Source organism: Triturus cristatus, chromosome 10, assembly GCF_964204655.1.
Source record: "Triturus cristatus chromosome 10, aTriCri1.1, whole genome shotgun sequence".
Taxonomy (NCBI): Eukaryota; Metazoa; Chordata; class Amphibia; order Caudata; family Salamandridae; genus Triturus; species Triturus cristatus.
Window position 1 is genome coordinate 341,172,654 of NC_140593.1, and position 19,494 is coordinate 341,192,147.

At 44.8% G+C, this 19,494-nt stretch overlaps 1 protein-coding gene across 3 annotated transcripts in view; it reads left to right on the top strand.

The window, feature by feature from the left end:
* The window catches only part of TPK1 (thiamin pyrophosphokinase 1), a 1,261,698-nt gene that overhangs the window by 661,674 nt on the left and 580,530 nt on the right, over window positions 1–19,494 (top strand). For all 3 annotated transcript variants that reach the window (XM_085631548.1, XM_085631547.1, XM_085631549.1), the window contains one exon: window positions 3,124–3,219. In XM_085631548.1, the coding sequence (XP_085487674.1) occupies window positions 3,124–3,219 (96 nt within the window). The remainder of the gene's footprint in view (window positions 1–3,123; window positions 3,220–19,494) is intronic.

Sequence of the window (19,494 nt, forward strand, 5' to 3'; positions counted from 1 at the left end):
TATCCCCACACACTTTATGGCTTTCTTCTTTACCCCCTTTTTTTCTTTATTATTTATTTTTTTGTATATTCTTTATCAGATTTCTGTTCTGATTTTCATGCAATTCTTTTAATGATTCTGCACCTTATTTTTATACAGTTCAAAACTGTCTCCTTCACTTTGCACTGTACTAACCTCTTCTTTGATCTGAACTGAATTTTCAATTTCCTCCAGCACTACATATGTCCATTCTGGAGCTGTATATTTCTTGTTCGGAACCTTTACTCTTTTGGTTTTACGAACTGATTCTTCTTCAGACTCACTTTGCTCAGTCTGATCTGGAACTTCGATTATTGTGTCAGGTGATCTATGTTTCAGAGTGTATTTCAGTCTTTTCACCCCTCTTGGTCACACATCACCTTTTCTCGGTTTTTGTAACTTGCAGAGCCTCTTCTGCTTCTGTGTCAAGATCATAAGTTTTTTTTATTCAGTCCTTTTCTCTGTTGCACTTGCTCTTGATTTTCAATCAACACTTCTCCATTGTCTCCTTCAACAGAGACCAAGTAGCTGGTGTCCACTTTATTCAACTTTTTCCCTGATCAAGCACGTGTTCATCACTTTCAGAATCCGTAACTTCAGACTCTGCAGCTTCATGTTCTTCAGCTTCTGGTTCTTCTTGTCTCTCCACCAGTTGCTGCTCTTCTTCTCGTCTTTCAAGTGGACTTGGGACTCTTCTTGTATGACTTGCGTGTATCCAATTCAGCAAGCCACCACACTTCACTGCTGTTGTCGTTACCAGTATTATTTGATAAGGGCCATGCCATCTAGGTTCTAAACACGACTTTCTTACATGCTTCTTCACCAGGATTCACTCACCTGGACTTAAATCATGTGCTTGCTCCTGCTGTGTTGTGGTTGCAATTTCTCCAACCTGATGAGACACAGAATGCACCACATCAGCCAATCCTTTGCAATATTCAAGCATTAGATCCTCAATAATATTAATCAGTTGATTTTCTGGTACAATCGGCTGTCTCATTGCTCTCCCCATAATCACTTCATGGGGGGATAATCCAGTCTTTTTATCAGAAATGCTTCTCAAACTCATTAACACCAAGGGTATAGCATCTGGCCATTTCAGTGTTGTGGATGCACAGGCTTTTGACAATCTGGACTTAATACTGCCACTAATCTGCTCGACCACACCTTAGGCTTTTGGTAGATGGTCACAATGCAGCTTTTGCTCAATTTGTAATGCTGCTCAAATAATCTGAATTATTTCATTATTAAAATGAGTACCTCTATCTGTTTCTAAAGAGACTAGGAATCCAAATCTAGGAATGATCTCTCTCAAAAGCAATTTAGCAGCTGTTAAACGTTCACTTCTTTGTATTGGATAAGCCTCTACCCAACGAGAAAACAGACAAACCACAACCAACACATATTTTAGTCCATTACAAGGAGGTAAAAGGTCCGGCTACTTTTTCAATTTCACCCCAACTAACAACTGTTTTTCTGCCTGGATTCTGCTGCTGGCACACTACGCACCTTTTGCATAGACTCTCTGCAATAACCCTAAACTTGAGGTTATACCATTACTGTTTAAATAGTCTAATCATGGCATCTCTTCCCACATGTGCAATTCCGTGGTACATCCTAGCCTTTTGGGAAAGCAAACAATCTGGCATTACTACTCTGTCATCTGTACACACCCATATTTCATCATCAGGTCTCTCTTTACAACCTGATTTGATCCAAAGTTCTTTTTCACTGGCTTCTCCCTGCAACTGTCTAACTTCATCCCATGTTTCAATAGTAGAGAACATCAAGTGACAATGTATATCTTTTTTTCTCTGTTCCTTTATTAATTGAGGCTGAATTTTGTGTACAGAAACGAGCCACTTGGTCAGCGTATCTGTTTTCACTGGTCACATAATCCTTTCCTGATCGATGTGCCAGACATTTAACCACTGCAATCTCCTTGGGCAATTGTTGTGAATTCAACAAATCTTTTACATCTTTACTATTCCGAATCAGGGATCCTAGAGAAGTCAGAAATCCATGTTGCATCCACAATTGACCAAAATCATGCACCACCCCAAAACCATATTGACTGTCCGTATATATGGTTATTTTCAGATTTCTGCCAATTACACAGGCCCTGCTCAAAGCACCAACTCTGAAATTTTAGCTGAATGTATCCCTTTTAGACAAGATGCTTCAAGAACCATGGCCACTGTACATACAGCATATGAAGCACGCAAAACACCTTTTTCATCCCTCAGACATCAACCGTATACAAACGTCACACAATCTGACTATGACAAGGGTATATATTTTATGTCAGGCCTCGGCTTCGTAAACAATTTTGTCACATCTAAACAATCATGATCGGATTTATCTTTCACTTCTTCACAACTTGAACTCGGCAACAAAGTCGCTGGGTTCAATGTAGTGCATCTTGTTAACTGTCACATTTTCTGCGCCCAAGATCACTCTTGTGGAATGACTGCTTGTCATGTGCTGAGTTCTAGTGCGTGTCAGCAGTAGCATTTTCCCTCGTGTTTTGCGTTTTGCCGCATAATTTTCACTGCACACGGTTAGTAAATGTTACGAAGGGTTCAATCCGAGCAAGTTTTATTTTCGCGAAAACCCTGCTCCATCACTACCCAAGGGTAAGTGCAAGTTGTACAATGAGTGACGGGAGTGGTACGTTCTGCCTGGCTAGGGCCTCACCTCAGCCAACCAGAACGTGCCAGTTCCAATAGGTCGGCAATGGTTTGGTAACCCTTGCAGTTGGGGAATGAGAGTACCATCAGCTATTTATTCAGGCTCTGGCGTGCCAGGCATATCATTGCACAGTCATAGTTTTGGGGGGTTTGCTAGAACCAGCTAGAATGTGCTGAATGCTTGTGAGCCCTCTTAAGTTGATTATGATATATGATGTGATAGCTGAGTTCTGATTGGTTAAGCCAGCCAACTCTACACCCAGCCACTTGACTGTCTCAATGAACTTATTATAAAAGAGAATAAAATAAGTAGTTTAAAACCAGTTTTTTTTTTTGTTGACAGGAAATACATTCATGTAAGTGTCACTGTTTTCTTTAATCATTGTTCCTTTCTTTTCTTGTTTGGGGTGATCAGGGGTGTGAATTGATCGAAACACCGGATCAAGACTTTACAGATTTCACCAAGTGCCTTCAGATACTTCACAGAAAGATGACAGAAAGACAGCTGCAGGTATACATTTTTAATGCTTAATTCTTTTTTGTAATTAAAAAAGAGCCTCGCTCTGGATTCAACGTGTGTATTTATACAAGTTTAATTGCTGTTGGCTCCTACAGTTATTGGGCTAAGAATTGAGGAGTGCATGACTTTTATATTTTATTAAAGGTCGTCAGTGCATTTGTTGGGGTGGGGGACACTCAAAACTACTATTAATTCTCCTTTATTAATCAAGTGCGTATTCATTAGTGTCGAGGCTGAGCATATCAAGCAAATTCCTTGCTGCATTAATAGTGTACACTTTCACTTTCTCCGCAAGTACCATGAGTTGCAAGAAAATAAGCTATAAAATAATAAATATAAATCAATATACACCGTCAGAGCATGGTCGCAGATGCCACCAACTTCTACAAATACATATAATACCCCGCACTTGTAAATGTACGGAAAAAAGCTGAATGCGTTGTTTGAATTCACCTGAACTCACAGAGAACTCGGTGAGAAGAAAAACCTGCCCATTGCGTTAAGCATGCAGCCCCTGAAGAAGCCCAGTGGAGGCCTGGGGTCCTACGTGTATGCACACACTTGGTAGTTAATAGGCAAGTGCAGTTCACACTAATTAGTAAATGAGCATCTTTAATGACATAATTTGGCAGCCAGTATTCCTGCATTCTTGAAGGTCTTCCAAGCACAGTTTGTACCGAGTCTTTAGTTGTGAGGGGAATGTACATGGACACTCGACCCTCCCTTCACGTGATCACCGGCCTTAGAGCTGATCTTCCCTGATGCAGCCTTCGGTGAATGGTTTTCAGACTTACTGATCATTTCCGTGATGTCCCACCATGGTGGCTGATAATTGTATCGTGACTTCCAGCTAAAACCCTCATCTGTTCCGGCTCTTTCTACTTGCGAGTGCCTGCAACTTATTTCAGGACATGTCTGTGGTGAACGCCAGGTGAAGTACAGGGGCATGGCTTAGTCGGCTAGATGTGCGAGGTGTGAATCTCAAATTTCCCAACTATAGAAGCAGAGAGGACAGCGAGGCGGCGAGGGGAGATGACCAAAGTTCGTGATGGACCGTTTCCACGAGGAACAGTGTTGCATTAGGTGGGTCTCTGTCTACAGTGAGACAGTGGGTGAAAAACAACGGGCTGAAATCCTACCCGAGTGATTGCGACTGGTTAGACTATTTGGCATCGTTAATCCTATCACCTTTAGGGTGTTTGATTACCAGTAGCATGCCTTGAACCGATAGCGTGGCAACATCCCAAGCCTGCTGTTGCAAATGTTTGTGAATTCCAAAAAGTAGAGAATGTTTATTCATTCAAGAAGTACTTCTACGGTGCAGATTCACTCCTCGTTCGGTGAACAATCTCTATACATAGTTTTAATATCCTGATCCCAAAAATGACCAAGTCAAAGCCTCTTAGTGAAATGAAAACAACGAGAAAAAACCACACCGACATACCCGACCTGAATCGGGGCCCCCAGACATTACTACCAATAATTCATTTGACGGGTGTCACACCCCAAGCATCCCTGCTTCGACCCTGGCCATCCTACTTGCACCCTAGTAATTCTCCTTGGGAGAGGATTACTTATTTTAAAAGTATTTTAACTAGACGCACTCTTTTTTCATCTATGCTGCAAGAAGCCTTGATGGTAGGGTTGTCAAACTGGTGAATGAGGCCTTGATTATAGTCCTCGCCTTTTACAAATCATTTTATCAAGTGATTGACGGCCCCATGTACCAAGCCCGAGTCACAAATAGTAGAGGGACCGCTGGGAAATTATTAGGGCAAGCTGAGCCTGAACCGAGCCATGCTTGACTGTAAGAGTCCTTGCAGAAGCTGAGCCATGAAACTGTTTGGCAAGTACATTGTGCAACAAACATAATGTAAAATTATAATGCAATCTCTTCAAAAATCAAAAAAGTTTATTTCTTTAATATGCAGGAGTGTGTCACCTTAGTTCATCAAATTGTATCACTGCATAGACAGACATTCATTAAAACCAATAGTTTATCGAAATATTCATGGCTCGCATCCCAACGACAATACCATTAGTGAACTTAGAGCCAAGTCAAGTTGTCATGTAAACAATCTAAATGTCCTACATTCTTATTATAGATGGAGCAACATTACAGTCTGCTAAATCAAATGTAAGAGGTGCTTGTGAAATGCACATCCTGAACTCATGTATTTGAAAGTGCGCTCATTTGCGATAAATTGAACAAGCATTTGCAATGCAATAGGTCTCGCATTTATAAGAGTTTGAGCTATTGGCATTGTAAAATTACAATGCCTTTTATTTATGTTTTGGTTTTAAAACAAATAAAATGCATTGTCATTTACAATGTCAGTAGCATAAACTCGCATAAAAGCAGTGTGCGGCGTGCAGCAGTGTGCGGCGTGCAGCAGTGTGCGGCGTGCAGCAGTGTACGGCGTGCAGCAGTGTGAGGCGTGCAGCAGTGTGAGGCGTGCAGCAGTGTGCGGCGTGCAGCAGTGTGCGGCGTGCAGCAGTGTGCGGCGCGCAGCAGTGTGAGGCATGCAGCAGTGTGAGGCATGCAGCAGTGTGAGGCGTGCAGCAGTGTGCGGCGTGCAGCAGTGTGTAATGCAGCAGTGTGTAATGCAGCAGTGTGTGGCGTGCAGCAGTGTGTGGCGTGCAGCAGTGTGTGGCGTGCAGCAGTGTGTGGCGTGCAGCAGTGTGCGGCGTGCAGCTGTGTGCGACATGCAGCAGTGTGGGGTGTGCAGCAGTGTGTAATGCAGCAGTGTGCACAGCAGTGTGTGGCGTGCGGTAGTGTGCGGCGTGCAGCAGTGTGTGGCAGTGTGTGGCGTGCAGCAGTGTGTGGCGTGGTTTGTAAACAACAAGAAAAGCGGACATCAAAGGAAGGGTGGTTTGGAATTTGCTATGGATCCTAGATCACTTGAAGTCCGATATTGTATTGTGTGGTGTTTATTGGAGCCGCATTGATATAGTGCTTCATAAAGTTGACAGTGCACTAAAAAGACACCCATGGTATCTTTATCCACAAAGCTATCTGGAGTGAAGTGTGCACCACTCCATTTTCTAGGTTAAGCTACATGTGGTCAATTCTGGGCACCACATTGTAAGATGTTTATAAAACATTAGCAATTTGAGTTGTCTATTCGGTATCCACTGAACACTCGGTAATACCTCTCTCCAACAGCTTGTGTATTGTCTATCACCGGAGTAATGAAAACATGCTGTGTTGGACTAGGCATGCAGCTCTGCTCTCGGTCATAGCCACTGCTTTATTTTACTTTGTTGTGGCAGCCTGGTACAGTCTCGTACTGGGATTCAGTTAGGCATGTGAAAGGGGTTAGACTTTGGCCTAAGACCCACAATTCAAGGCATCAAGAACACCCAAACAACTTTGGAGCCTCCTGCGGCTAGGCCAGCTCAAAGCCACAGAAACCTCATATTAGATGACACAGCGGGTTGGCACAATGTTGTGGGAGTCGAGGGTGGCAGGCACAGCATGGCACACTGTACTGATGCATACACCATCTTAGTAGCACAGATTGGCAGTTTTGGCTGCTTTCTGTAAAAGTATTTCATAGTTTGTTAACGAACCGATATATCAAATATAAAAGATTTGTTTTTTTTGCATCCTGTCCTTCCTCCTGGATGAATGTGGAGTCAAGCTGCCAGAGAACCAGTGAGGCTTGGCCAGGCCCAAACATGTAATACCACTCATTGTCTCTTCAACTGCTTGTTGGCTTGGGGTGAGCTTAGTCTGCATGCCAGCTGGATCTGCTCTCTGTCTTATCACACTGCTCACATGTGGCGCTGGGGTGAGTGGTAAGGTAGTTGCGCCAGATCAATGTCCATGCACCGTGCGTCTTCAACAGATCAGTTTGCTGCTGGATACATGTTTGATGACCAGTGCTGTACACCATGTCTTGCGCAAAGGTATCCCGTGAGTAGCCTGATGATGCATGCAGCCTCCCATGTATCTGCAGCCTGGGTGGTTCTTTTAATGGATTGTAGACCAATTCAAGTTTCATTTGACCAGAACCACAGAATTAGTTCACAACTGTAAGAGTTCCATAACTTCTGTTTCAGTATTGAGTTGCATAAAGAAGTATCAATGCACCATGCTTACAACAGTGAAAGTACTCCTGCAATAAGAATGCACTAGCATTCCATAGGTTGAGCTAAAGCGCCATGACGGTGAAACTTAACAAGCGGCCGTGCGAAAGTGAAAGTGATCGCGATCGCGATCAAACATCAAAGCGGCCTGATGGTGCAGGCTGCCTAATGGTGCGCGCACCCGGTGCACATGCACTGTATTTGGAGGCCTGAAAGCACTCGTTTGCACTTCCAGACCCCCATTTACAAAAGCTCTCGCGAGAGCAGCGCTAAAGCGCTGGCTCAGACGAGACCTAATAGGAGGCTCTATGAAATAAAATATTTGACTAGGATCACACATTTTGGGCAGTTAGGAACGCCAATTTTGATTCCTGGTTACATGGTTTCACATTTTGAAATTCAATCAGATGGGCATCTCGGTCTGTCTCTCCCGTTTACATCAAAGGACACTGTTTTAGCTTTCATTCTTTGCCCACAGCTAAAAAAACAGAAGCAGAGATACCATGCATGTCTCAGGGCCCGCAGAACCAACTACAAAGCAAATAATGCAGTTATTTGAGGGGTGTAATACCCTAAACATCCCCCTAAAGCGACACCCCTTGTGAATTACTCTTTTTAGACTAACCGATTTTTATCGAGATTAATAACTCTGCAGCACCTGTAATTCCAAGTTTCTCCGGGCCCAGAGTTTACGTCTCAGCAAACTCTAGACCTGATAATTCCGGGTCTGGAGACACCTTGTCTTTCTTTACTGCTGAGATGGCAGAGACTGAAGACAGCATCACAGCCTAACCCCTGCCCAACCCCGCTATCAGTACAGGGGACCTGACTATGTCCGTACACGCCAAAGGGACCAGCAGGTGACTCTTTGCCAATCCTCAGGCTAAAAGTGAGGCCAAACCCAGGTAGGTCAGTGAATGGTCAGTAACCTAGTTAATAAAATAGGCAAAATACTGTCAATTCTTATAATGCAGGTGGTGCCAAACTTATCCTTTCGTTTTTGTTTGCCCTATTGTCATAGGTTGCCTTTCTGTAGTGAAATTGCACTTCTACAAGTGCTGGTTGGCCTTCATAGTTCCTGGTGATTTATGGGCTACATCTATGGACCAACTGGGATCCCTGATAGGAGGTTTGGTTGGGTTACCCATGGATCAAGGTATTGGTGGGTGTACAGTCTCACAGAGGGCTTCTTATAGGTCTAAGGAGGGACGGAGAGGCACCTGTCTGTGCTTATTCAGTGGGTTGTCCAGGTTTTTTCCTCTGTGCAATGAAATCTTCCGAGCAAAATGTTAGGTTTTTGTCTCTTAGTTTGGGTATAGTGTGTTGGAAAATCTGCTCCCCGCCACATTTTTCTTTTTTATGAACCTAAATTACTCGTGTTTTTGTTCCTCTGAGCAGTAAGAGTGTGCTGAAAACGCACACTATCTCTGTTTTTTCCCTTATAACATGTTGACTCTTCGAACTATTTGGCTTTTATGTATGACCACTGTAAATATGCATAGTGACTATGCAAGAGGCATAAAAGTGAAATACTAAAGGGGGGTGTAGCATGGCTTTATGTCACCCACATGTGGGATTGCAAACTTGGTAAAATGGCTGATATTCATCCATGTGGTACTGTAGACAAAGGTACATGGTTAGAATGATACATCAACCCATTTTTGCATGCTTAGGCCTACGTTTGATATGAAATAATTCAAGTTTAAAATCTGCCTTAAAGTCCACAAGGCCTAGTAAAATAATGGCAAAAGGTGTAACATGAAAGTCATGCTAGCATGTCATTTCTGTTCCTCAGGCTAGGGACCACCTACACATTATTTTCTTGAGACTTTTCTAATTCGTGAAACTCTCATTCATTAATTAACTTAGACGTTTACTACAAATTTCAGAAACATGATTTCTAGAAATTGTTAGACTATACCTTTTACATAGAAGAATTAGATCCAGTTTGCTCAGAAGGAATGCTTCTACCTGACGTTAATTAGGGTTCATCTTCAGTGTATAGAAGGAGGAGGGAAGTCGTCGGTATGAACTTTCTGCATAATTACGACCTTTTGGCTCACTGGCTCCTTCTGTGGGTCCACTGTCTACACTACAGAACTTAAAGAACCAACATCTACAGAAATGAGCCTCGCTGTGCTCAGCTGATAGTGGTGAGGGGACGAGGGAAGGTATAACAGTCATGCTACACAAAGGCATGCCCCTTTCTCATTCTGTCCCACTCATACGTCAAAGGACGAGCACTACAGGAGAAGCCATTTAAAAACATTCTCCTCAAGCACATATTTGCAGCTTATTTGGAGAGGAGGCAATAGATACACTAGCGGTATAGGGAGTTTCTCTTTGGAGAAAGGATGGGATTAATTAGCATTGGCAAACTCGGGACAGACTTGGAGATCCCAAACAGGTGAACTGGCCTAAGCATTCTTACTGCCATTTTAGAAAACATAGAAAGGGTTCTTTCTGGAACAGTACAGCCCAACAACCCATTTAATTGCTGGAATATGTTGGCAAGGTCAGGATGGGAATTTTATAGTAAAAGGTTTAAAACTCAAACCAGTCACTACTTGGCTGCTTCTATACATTTCACCCAGAGTGGAAATGTGAATGGTGACTGGAACAGAAAAGGAAAGAGGATGCATGTGTGGAAGTATTCTTGATTCTCCTTGAAGAGGATTGTGGAGTGATCGACTCGGCTGTCACTTGAATCTCTGCTTTTAATAGTCCTTCACAGGAAGCTGCTCTCTTTCACGCCACAAGAATAAAGTAGGCCGCAGAAATTTATTGGGAGCTATATTTCCTAGGCTAGGAAAAGGGGAGGTCCCAAGATACAAAGCCTTGAAAAACCAGCAGGATCAGGAAGAACTGGATGTTTGGCTGTTGTCTTGAAGACAGCCGTTGAGAAGCCTGTCGCCCACCAAAACTGGTGGTTTGGTGTCTAAAGATCTGTATGTGACAGACGGGGACATTTGGGGCATCACCAGAAGCAACCCAATTCAGACTCCGAAAAGATGTTGCCATTACCTAGGAGTTGTCCACAAGCACTCCACAACCTTTTTGGATTTAACTCTGACCGTAACATGGCTTGGGCGATGACAATGGAGAGGTTGGGAATTATGTATCGCACTAGTATGATGATGACCGTTTGCTAATGGCTCTACAAGATCCCAGGGGTTTGGACACTTCTCCTGACTCTGGGTTGTGTTCTCTTCCGGAGGAGTCAGCATCATTTGCTGCAGTAATGCGTATGCACGCCAGAGTCTTAGACTTGCAGCTCCCATCCATAGAAATCAAAAGTAATGTCCTGACACAAGTTTTGCTGCCTGGCCAGGATTCAACAAAGCCAATTTTACCTTTTGATGAGGCTCTCATGGATATGTTAATGGATTCGATCCACAGCTTTTTGGGTGACATCCATGCATCATTAATAGATATGCCATTTGATGGCGCCTGTCTCTTCGGAGATCAGGAAGATTCGGCTGAGTGTTTGAAGTAAAGCCGAGCCCAGCATGCGGCATAGGCCTTTTTGTACCCATGCAGCAATATGCCCAGCAATGATTCCCCATTCGAGGCATCAGCAGAGATTTGGCTTAAAGAACACACCAAGGCCCATTCCCTAGCAACAGACCCTTCCCATCTTCTCTGGGACGGGTTCAAGGATCCAACCTACAACATTCAGGCTAGTCCCCTGCTCCTTCTGCTTCCCAGCTGCTTTAGTTTGCCTTTAGCAGGGCATTACATCTGACAAGTGGGTTCTCCAAATAGTCCAACAGGTTTATGCCTTGCCATTCCTGTCTGACTCTCTGCACATCCCATCTATATCGGAGTGTCTTTCGGGTTAACCACTTGTCCATTATGCAAGGAAATCCAGGCTTCTCTGGACTAACGAGCCATCAAGAGGGTTCTGCCATCAGAAATATGGACAGGATATGATTCCCTTTATTTTCTGTTGCTGACGAAGGACAGAGTCTTTTGTAATATTTTAGATTTGCCCTTTCAACTTCTTCCTAATATAGGATACATTCAAGATATTCAATTTGGCTCAGGTTCTATCTGCCCTGGATCCAGGAGCCTGAATGGTAGCACTAGATCTCCAGGATGCTTATTTTCATAATCTCCTGCGTACTGACAGGCATTATGTTGCTGCTCAACGAGGGCCAAGAGCATTTTCAGTTTCTTTGCACCACTTTGCCCTCACAAGTGTCCCTCAGATGTTCACAAAAGCGGTGACGGTGTTCACAGCAAATCTTTGGAGGTTGGGTATACCAGTCATTCCTTACCTTGAGGACTGGTTCTTGAAGACGGGCTCACCATAGTCGGTCATTCATCACCTCCACATGATGGTGAACATCCAAACATCTTTGGAGTTCTCAATCAATGCACCAAAATTATACTTCCTTTGCAGAGGCTGTCATTCATCAGAGCCATTCTGGATGCATTTCAGTGTTGATCCTTCCCTCTGAGTCAGAGTCCCGGACATTCCGGCTATGGTCCCAATGTGTCAACATCTGCCCTGGATTTCAGTGAGAGTGGGTCTCAGACTTCTTGGCCTCCTGCATCATGCATGTTAACGATGCCAAATGGAACATGCGCGCTCTGTAGTGGGATCTCAATTTACAGTGGGTTCAGCAACAAGGGAATGAGTCAGATTCCATCCAGGTATCGGAGGACACTGCAAAAGACCTGCAGGGGTGGCTGCTTAACTACGATTGGACATGCAGCAAACCTCTCTCCCTTTCCCATTCAGAGTTGGCAGTGGCGATAGATGCATTACTCTGGTTTGAGCAGGTAATTTGGAAGAGGTGGAGATCAGAGGACTTTGGTGTCCAGCAGAGACCCAACCAAATCCACTATGTCAGAGGTACGGGTCATTTGCTTGGTGTTGAAGGCCTTCCAACCCTCCATTAAAGAGATGCTGGTTCAGGTCCTCATGGACAACACCAGCATCATGTGGTTCTGACCCAGCACAGTGGTATGCGGTCACAGGTCTTGTGCCAAGAACCTCTGCACCTCTGGAACCTACTGAGCCGTAGGGGGACCTCATTGGTTTTGAACAACCTGGTGGGATCTTTAAAGGTCAGGGAATACAAACTCAGCCAGTGATGCTTACCTACTAATGAGTTTCACAAAAAAGTGATAGATGGAATGCTTCTATTAATCTCAGTCACTGGTAATAAGTTTGGCCGCATCCCAATCCATTATTATATTGCACACCATGCCAGCTCAGTTTGGAACTAGCTATATTCAAATCAGTTTTGATGTTGCTCCAATTGGAACAGTCCAACCTGAACTGCCAAGCCAGGTCCCCTGGACCAGAACACAAGCAACTGGGGATCAGTTTTGCCCTAGTTTTGGGCTCATGAGCCGGAGTACAGCTTGGTTCCAGTGACAGTGTGCACAGGACCCACGTCTGAGCATACCAGTTCCACTTAGGGCGACTCATAAAGTATACAGAAAAGTGATGGATAGAATGCTTGAATTAATATCAGTCACTGGTAATTACTCAAGCGGCATCCCAATCCATTGTTATTTTGCACACCATTCCACCTTATTTTGGACCCAGCTATATGCAAATCAGGCTTGACCCTGCTCCAATTTGAACAGTCCACCCCGAACTGCCAAGCCAGATCCTCCCTGAACTGGAACACAAGCAACCCAGGACCGGTTTCGCTCTAATTAGGGTTCTTCAGCCAGGAATTACTTGGCTCCAGTGGCACAGTGAGCCTAGGACTGATGTCTGGGACCATAACTAGGGCTAAACTGGTCCTGGGTTGCTTGTGCTCCAGTTCAGGGAGTACCTGGCTTGGCAGTTTGTGCTGGACTGTTCCAATTGGAGGACGATCAAGACTGATTTGCATATGGCTGGGTCAAAACTGAGATGGCGTGGTTGACAAAAAATGATGTATTGGCATGCAGCCCGAGTAAGTGCCAGTGGGTGAGATTAATTCAAGCATTCCATTCATCCCATTGCTGTTCTCGCAATTACCGCTCTAAATGCCCAGACTTGGGTCCCAGGCTCACTGTGCCACTGGAACCAAGCTATACCTGGCTGTAGAGCCTTAATTAGGGCGAAATCAGTCCTAGGTTGCTTGTGTTGCACTTCAGGGAGGGCCCGGCCTGGCAGTTCGGGCTGGATAGTTCCCATGAGGAGCAGGGTCAAGACAGATTTGCATATGACTGGGTCCAAACTGAGGTGGCATGGTGGGCAAAAAACAGTGGATTGGAAGGCTTCTCGAGCGATTGCCACTAGCTGAGATCAAGTCAAGCATTCCATCCATCACCTTGTTGTTTTTGCATTTGCCCCCCTAAGTGCTCCGGGTGTGCCCAGACGTGGTTCCCAGGCTCACTTTGCCACTGCAACCAAGCTATACCTGGCTGAAGAGCCCTAATTAGGGCAAAACTGGACCTAGGTCGCTTGTGTTCTGGTTCAGGAAGGACCTGGCCTGGCAATTCGGGCTGGACTGTTCCCATGAGGAGCAGGGTCAAGACTGATTTTCACATGGCTGGGTCCAAACTGAGGTGACCTGTTTGTCAAAAACGATGGATTGGGATGCAACACCAAGCAATTGCTGTGGGTAAGATTTAATTCAAGCATTCCATCCACTACATTGCTGTTTTTGCATTTGCTGCCCAAATTGTGCCGGGTATGCCCAGACGTGGTTCCCAGACTTAGTTTGCCACTGGAACCAAGTTACACCTGGCTGAAAAGCCCTAATTAGGGTAAAACCTGTCCTAGATTGCTTGTGTTCTGGTTCTGGAAGGACCTGGCCTGGCAGTTCTGGCTGGACTATTCCAATGAGGAGCAGGAGCAGGGCTGATTTGCAGATGGCTGGGTTCAAACAGAGGTGGCATGGAGCGCAAAAAACTATGGATTTGGTTGCAGCTCCTAGCGATTGCCAGTAGCTGAGATTAATTGAAGCATTACATCTATCCCCTTGTTGTTTTTGCATTTACCGAATCATGAATGGCAGGTACATCCCGAGGTGGCACCGGGCATCTTCCAGAAATGTGGAGAACCCTGGCTTGATCTCTTCTCCACTGTTGAGAACGGACAATGTCAACACTTTTGTGAACTGGAGTTTCCAATTAGGCTCGCCCTCAAAGACACATTATACTTGGGACTCCTGTAGGCCTTCCTGCTCCTGCCTCTTCTGCCCAGAGTTTTGAGAAGATCCAGTGTGATCCAGACTGATCACCGGCTGCCTGGTTTGCACCCTGCGGCTGCAAACCCTCTAGAGAAGGGCATTCTTTCTGCTCCCAGCAGAATTCTTACCTGGTTGGATCCTCTTCTTGCTCCCAGTTGGACTTTATTTTGCACACCATGTCACCCCAGCTTGGACCCAGCTATATGCAAATCAGTCTTGACCCTGCTCCAATTGCTGATAACTCATACCCACCTTCAGTCGACTCGGTCACATTCTTGGACACCTGGAAACATACCACCATCACAGCCCTGCTCAAGAAACCATCTGCTGACCCAGCCCTGATCTCCATCTACCTTCCATCTACTGACTCATCTCTCTCCTACCATACCCAGCAAAGGTCTCACCGAAACATAGCAATTGATGCCTCACCGACGACTTCAGTAACCACCAGCTTCTCAACGCCTCGTAGTCCAGATTCGGGCCTAACCACAGTACAAAGACATCACTCATCACCACCACAGACAACATCCGCATGATCCTTAACAGAGGAGACCCAGCAGTCCTCATTCTCATGGGCTTCTCTGCAGCATTTGACATGGTCTCACACCCTATCCCACCTACACAAAATTGGCATCCAAGGACCCAATTTCAGGTGGATTTACTGATTAACAGATATAACAGAAGTTGCCAGCCTGGCACCTTACCCCTCAGAAGCCCACAAACAGATCTGTGGAGTGTCTCAAAGTTCGTAGCTCAGCCCCACCCTCTTCAACTCCTACATGATCCCTCTGGCCAACGTCATCCATTGATGATGGCTGGTAGCCAACTGAACTCAAGCCCACACCCAGTACCCACTCCAGGAACCTTGGAATAATCATCAACATCAAACTGGGCATGACCGCTCAAGTCAACGCCATCACTGCATCCTGCTTCCAGACTTTGTAGATGATGAAGAAGATCTGTAAATGCCTCCAAAACAACAAAAGAAAAGCTGTCACCCACACCCTAGTCACCAGCAAGTTGGACTACAAAAATACCCTCAACACAGTAATCACCAAACAACTCACTAGACAACTACAAATCATCCAGAACTCTGCAGCCAGACTCATTCCTCAACCTGCTACACAAAACTTTCAACACACAACCCCTCATGCGCTCCACTGGGTCACAATATACAAATGCACTCATCTCAAACTCCTCACACATACGTTCAAGGCATTATACAACTTAGGTCCCACCTACCTGAACAGTCACATCTCCTTCCATCAGACGCCTCTGCTCTGCAGGACTCCTACTCACACACACATCCCACGCATAACCAGACCCAGATCTGGACGATGGTCATTCTCTTACATCGGTTCAAAAGTGTAGAACTGTCTCCCTCTCCACATCAGAGCCTCCTCCTCTCCTCTTCAATTCCCCAAGCAGCTGAAGACGGGCTTTTCAGTTAGCCAACCTACCATAGGCAGGGCTAGACACAAACACACCTCAGTTCCAGGATACCATTGTGGGTGATGGTGCACTTTACAAATATACATATCAAAGACCATTATGTGGGCGATCAACTCTTTGTGGTGTTCTCTTGGGCAAGAGAAGGGCAAGGCAGTGCAGAAGCGAACCAGATCATGATGGATAGTCCTCTTTATTAAGATCTGCTGTGCATTGGCTGAGAAGCAGACTACAGAAGGTACTATTTCACCAGAGCCAAGGCTGCTGCCACTGTGTTGGCACGTGGACTGCCTGTCCTGGATGACTGTCAAGCTGCTACTTGGGCATCCATAGACACTTTCATGAAGCACTGCTACCTTGGCAGCCAGGTTCAGTGGGAAGGGCAATTTGCCTGTTCGGGCCTGCAGGACTTGATTGTCTGAGCCAATCCAGTGATCCGCTCCTTGAAAGGTACTACCATGGTAGGTTTTCGCAAGGTGAGGAGTCTATGGTTAGAAGTTAGAAGTATCCTTCAGAAAAACAAGTTAGTTACCTTCAGTAACGTTCTTTCTTGTGGATACTCCATAATGTACCTGCAGATTCCTCACCATCCTCCCTGTTCTTTGAAATTACTGTTTTTCCATACAGAAAAAGTTCCCAGTCCGGAGATCAGCACACTATCACATCTGAGCACTTGTTGAGCTCCGCATTTGAGGGCGCGAAAAAAGTGAATGTCAGCACGCTGGGCTGGTGCCTATGTGCAGCACCGATGTCACTTCCGCTGCATAGCAGGACAGGGTAGATGTGGAGCCGCACAACACCACCTACCAGCATGTGGAAGCAATGCTATTAAAAATCTCCAGATCCAGTCTGGCTCCTGAGGGTATTCATAGAGTGAAGAATCTAATGTTAAATAACGCATCACTTGGCATTTGAAGGCCTTCCTACCATCCATCAGGCTAGTCCAGATCCTCATGGACAACACCACCCCCATGTGGTAATGCTATAAGCAAGGCGTAGGATGGGGTTTCGGAGAACTCCACCCAATAGTAGATACAATGAGTAATCAAAGCAGTAGTATTTCCATTCATTTCAAAATGGATCTCTTCAGTGGATGTTAGTTGATTTGATTGAGTTCATGTCAGCTATAAACTTCAATGAAACCTATTTTCATATCTTCGTTTATGCTCTTCACTAAAGGTTTCATTGCTTCGCGGCAAAAGGCGATCGTTCACTTTCATTTGGAGATCTTTGAATTTAGCCTAAGCTAGCACAGGTGACTTCACAAGGGTCTAAGACCCAGGAACAAGATGACCATGCACAGCCATCAATACCTCCATGACTAATTAGCATATGTAGATATGCCTGCCACTTTCAGATAGTTTTACAGAATGTTTACAGTGTATTGCAGGATCATGAATGATTAATCAGCCAGAACTCATGACCACATGATAAATGCCCAGAGTCCGTCCTGAGTGGAATTCGTTGACTATTCAGTGAAACCACCAGGTGGTTGGTTAACGGGTAACGATGTGAATGACTTTGAAGGACTTTATAATATGATTATTAAAGAGGATCTTTTGAGTAATTGTTACAATGAGAAGTTACATCAGCATCTCGTACACCTAGATCCACATTCTCCTCGAGATTTGGGGAAGAAGGCAGACCACTGGGTAAAAACAAGGGTGACCGAAACTACCACTGGGGGGAGGGGTTGACCAAAAGAAAGAGGCCAAAAAGACCCCCCAAGGGAAAGACGGTGACCCAAGAGATAAAAACAAAAATTAGTCTTCTTCAAGCCCCCAAAATCCTGCTCAGGAGGGTGGTCCCCGAAACTCATCACAGCCCAAGGGTGGGTACCAGGGTAAGACCTGGGATCTCAAGAAGGCTTGGTTTTGATTGCAAGGCAGCTGGACACCGTATTGGAGACCCTAGCTGTAAAAACAAAAAGAAAACCTCTAGCACACCTACAGTAAATGCAGTACGTCTCCATATGGGATTACAGATGAGCCCTGACCATGTTAATGTGCTCAGTGAGATAACTCTAGCCTCAAAGGGAGGGGTAGATTTAACTGCCCTGGCTGTCTGTCCCAGTAACCAGCAATGATACAGACAAAAGCCAAATACTAAACGGATTAGGGTGGAAGCCCTCAGGGACACTGGTGCCAGTATCACTATGGGATCTGAGCCACTGGTGTTCCCTGACCAGTACCACCTAGGACAAACCTATACAGTCCTCAACGCTGACAATCTGGCTGAGTAACATCCAATGTCCTTGGTAATCTTAGATTGAGAGGGGTTAATGGTCTACAAAGGGTAGTGATATCTCCCACTATGCCTGTACAGTGTCTACTTGGAAGCAATTTGGAGCACTCAGCATGGGCTGAGGTGGAGAGGAAAACCCATGCAACAATGCTAGGAATACCGGAATGGGTTTGGACAAAAACAAGTGCACAAAGCAGAATCTAGGTGAAAAAAGTGTTGGTGTCTGAAATTATGGACCAACCTTCAAAGAGAAAAGACAAGAAGTCTGGAAAGCCAGCTTCAAAGCAGACACCTAGTCATGCTCCCTCTCCTCAGGGGGTAGACCTGACAGCCCCAGAGGGAACAGAGTCTCAGGAGCTTGAGCCTTACATGGCTGAGCTCTTTGGACCAGGGGTACACTCTATGGAAGCTCTGTGTCAGGGGCAAGAAACCTGCCCCACTCTTGAAAGCTGCTGATCAGGAAATGGGAAGTGTGAGTGGTTCCCACAGGACATATTGGGAGGAGGGACTTCTATACACTGAGGCCAGAGACTCCAGCATGCATTCCACAACAATTGTGATCCCTAAGCATTAAATATCTCATGTTAGGGAGTACCGTAATGAAGGGGAAAATTGCAGGAACCAAGATTCCTTTAAAAAAACAGGCCAGATTAGGCACTGAAGTATTACATGCACCATGAATGTTAGCATGTTTATAAGCAATTAAATATCTGACAGAAGAGTTGCATTCCTTGCCAGTAAGGAAAACTTCCTTATTGGCACGTTCACAACTATAAGAAACGGGAAGTGAACCTAATTCATGAATGAAGCTGCTTCCAAGGGGTTCATATCTACCTACAAGGAAATGTTTAATGCAAGCTGTGAATTGAAATGTTGAGTTAGGCAGGGAAATAACACCGAGTATTAACCAAACAGGCGAAGGCATTTCAGCGATGGTGAATGAAAGTTGTTCTCATTTTTCTAAATGCTGCATTGTGCAGGTTGCGTCTTTCATTGCCATCAGTTGTTGTTTCATGTTAAGTTAAAAGGCAGAAATAAATCACTGCAATTCAAGTAGTGCCATGGTACGTAGTCATTTTGAAGTGTTTGAAGCGTCAAGCTAAACTGCATAACAGATCTAAGCTGACTTTGTCCATGATACAATGCTGATAGATCATTTCGCATATTGTCAATAACAGGTGATACAATGTTATTTAAATTGTAAATGCGAGAAGATAACATATTAATGCTATTATCGACAACAGCAAGCACTTTATCCAAATTATCTTGATCAATTTGTCTTAAACGTACAGCAGCTTCCATCTGGGACATTTTTCAAATGTCATTATAGGCAGCA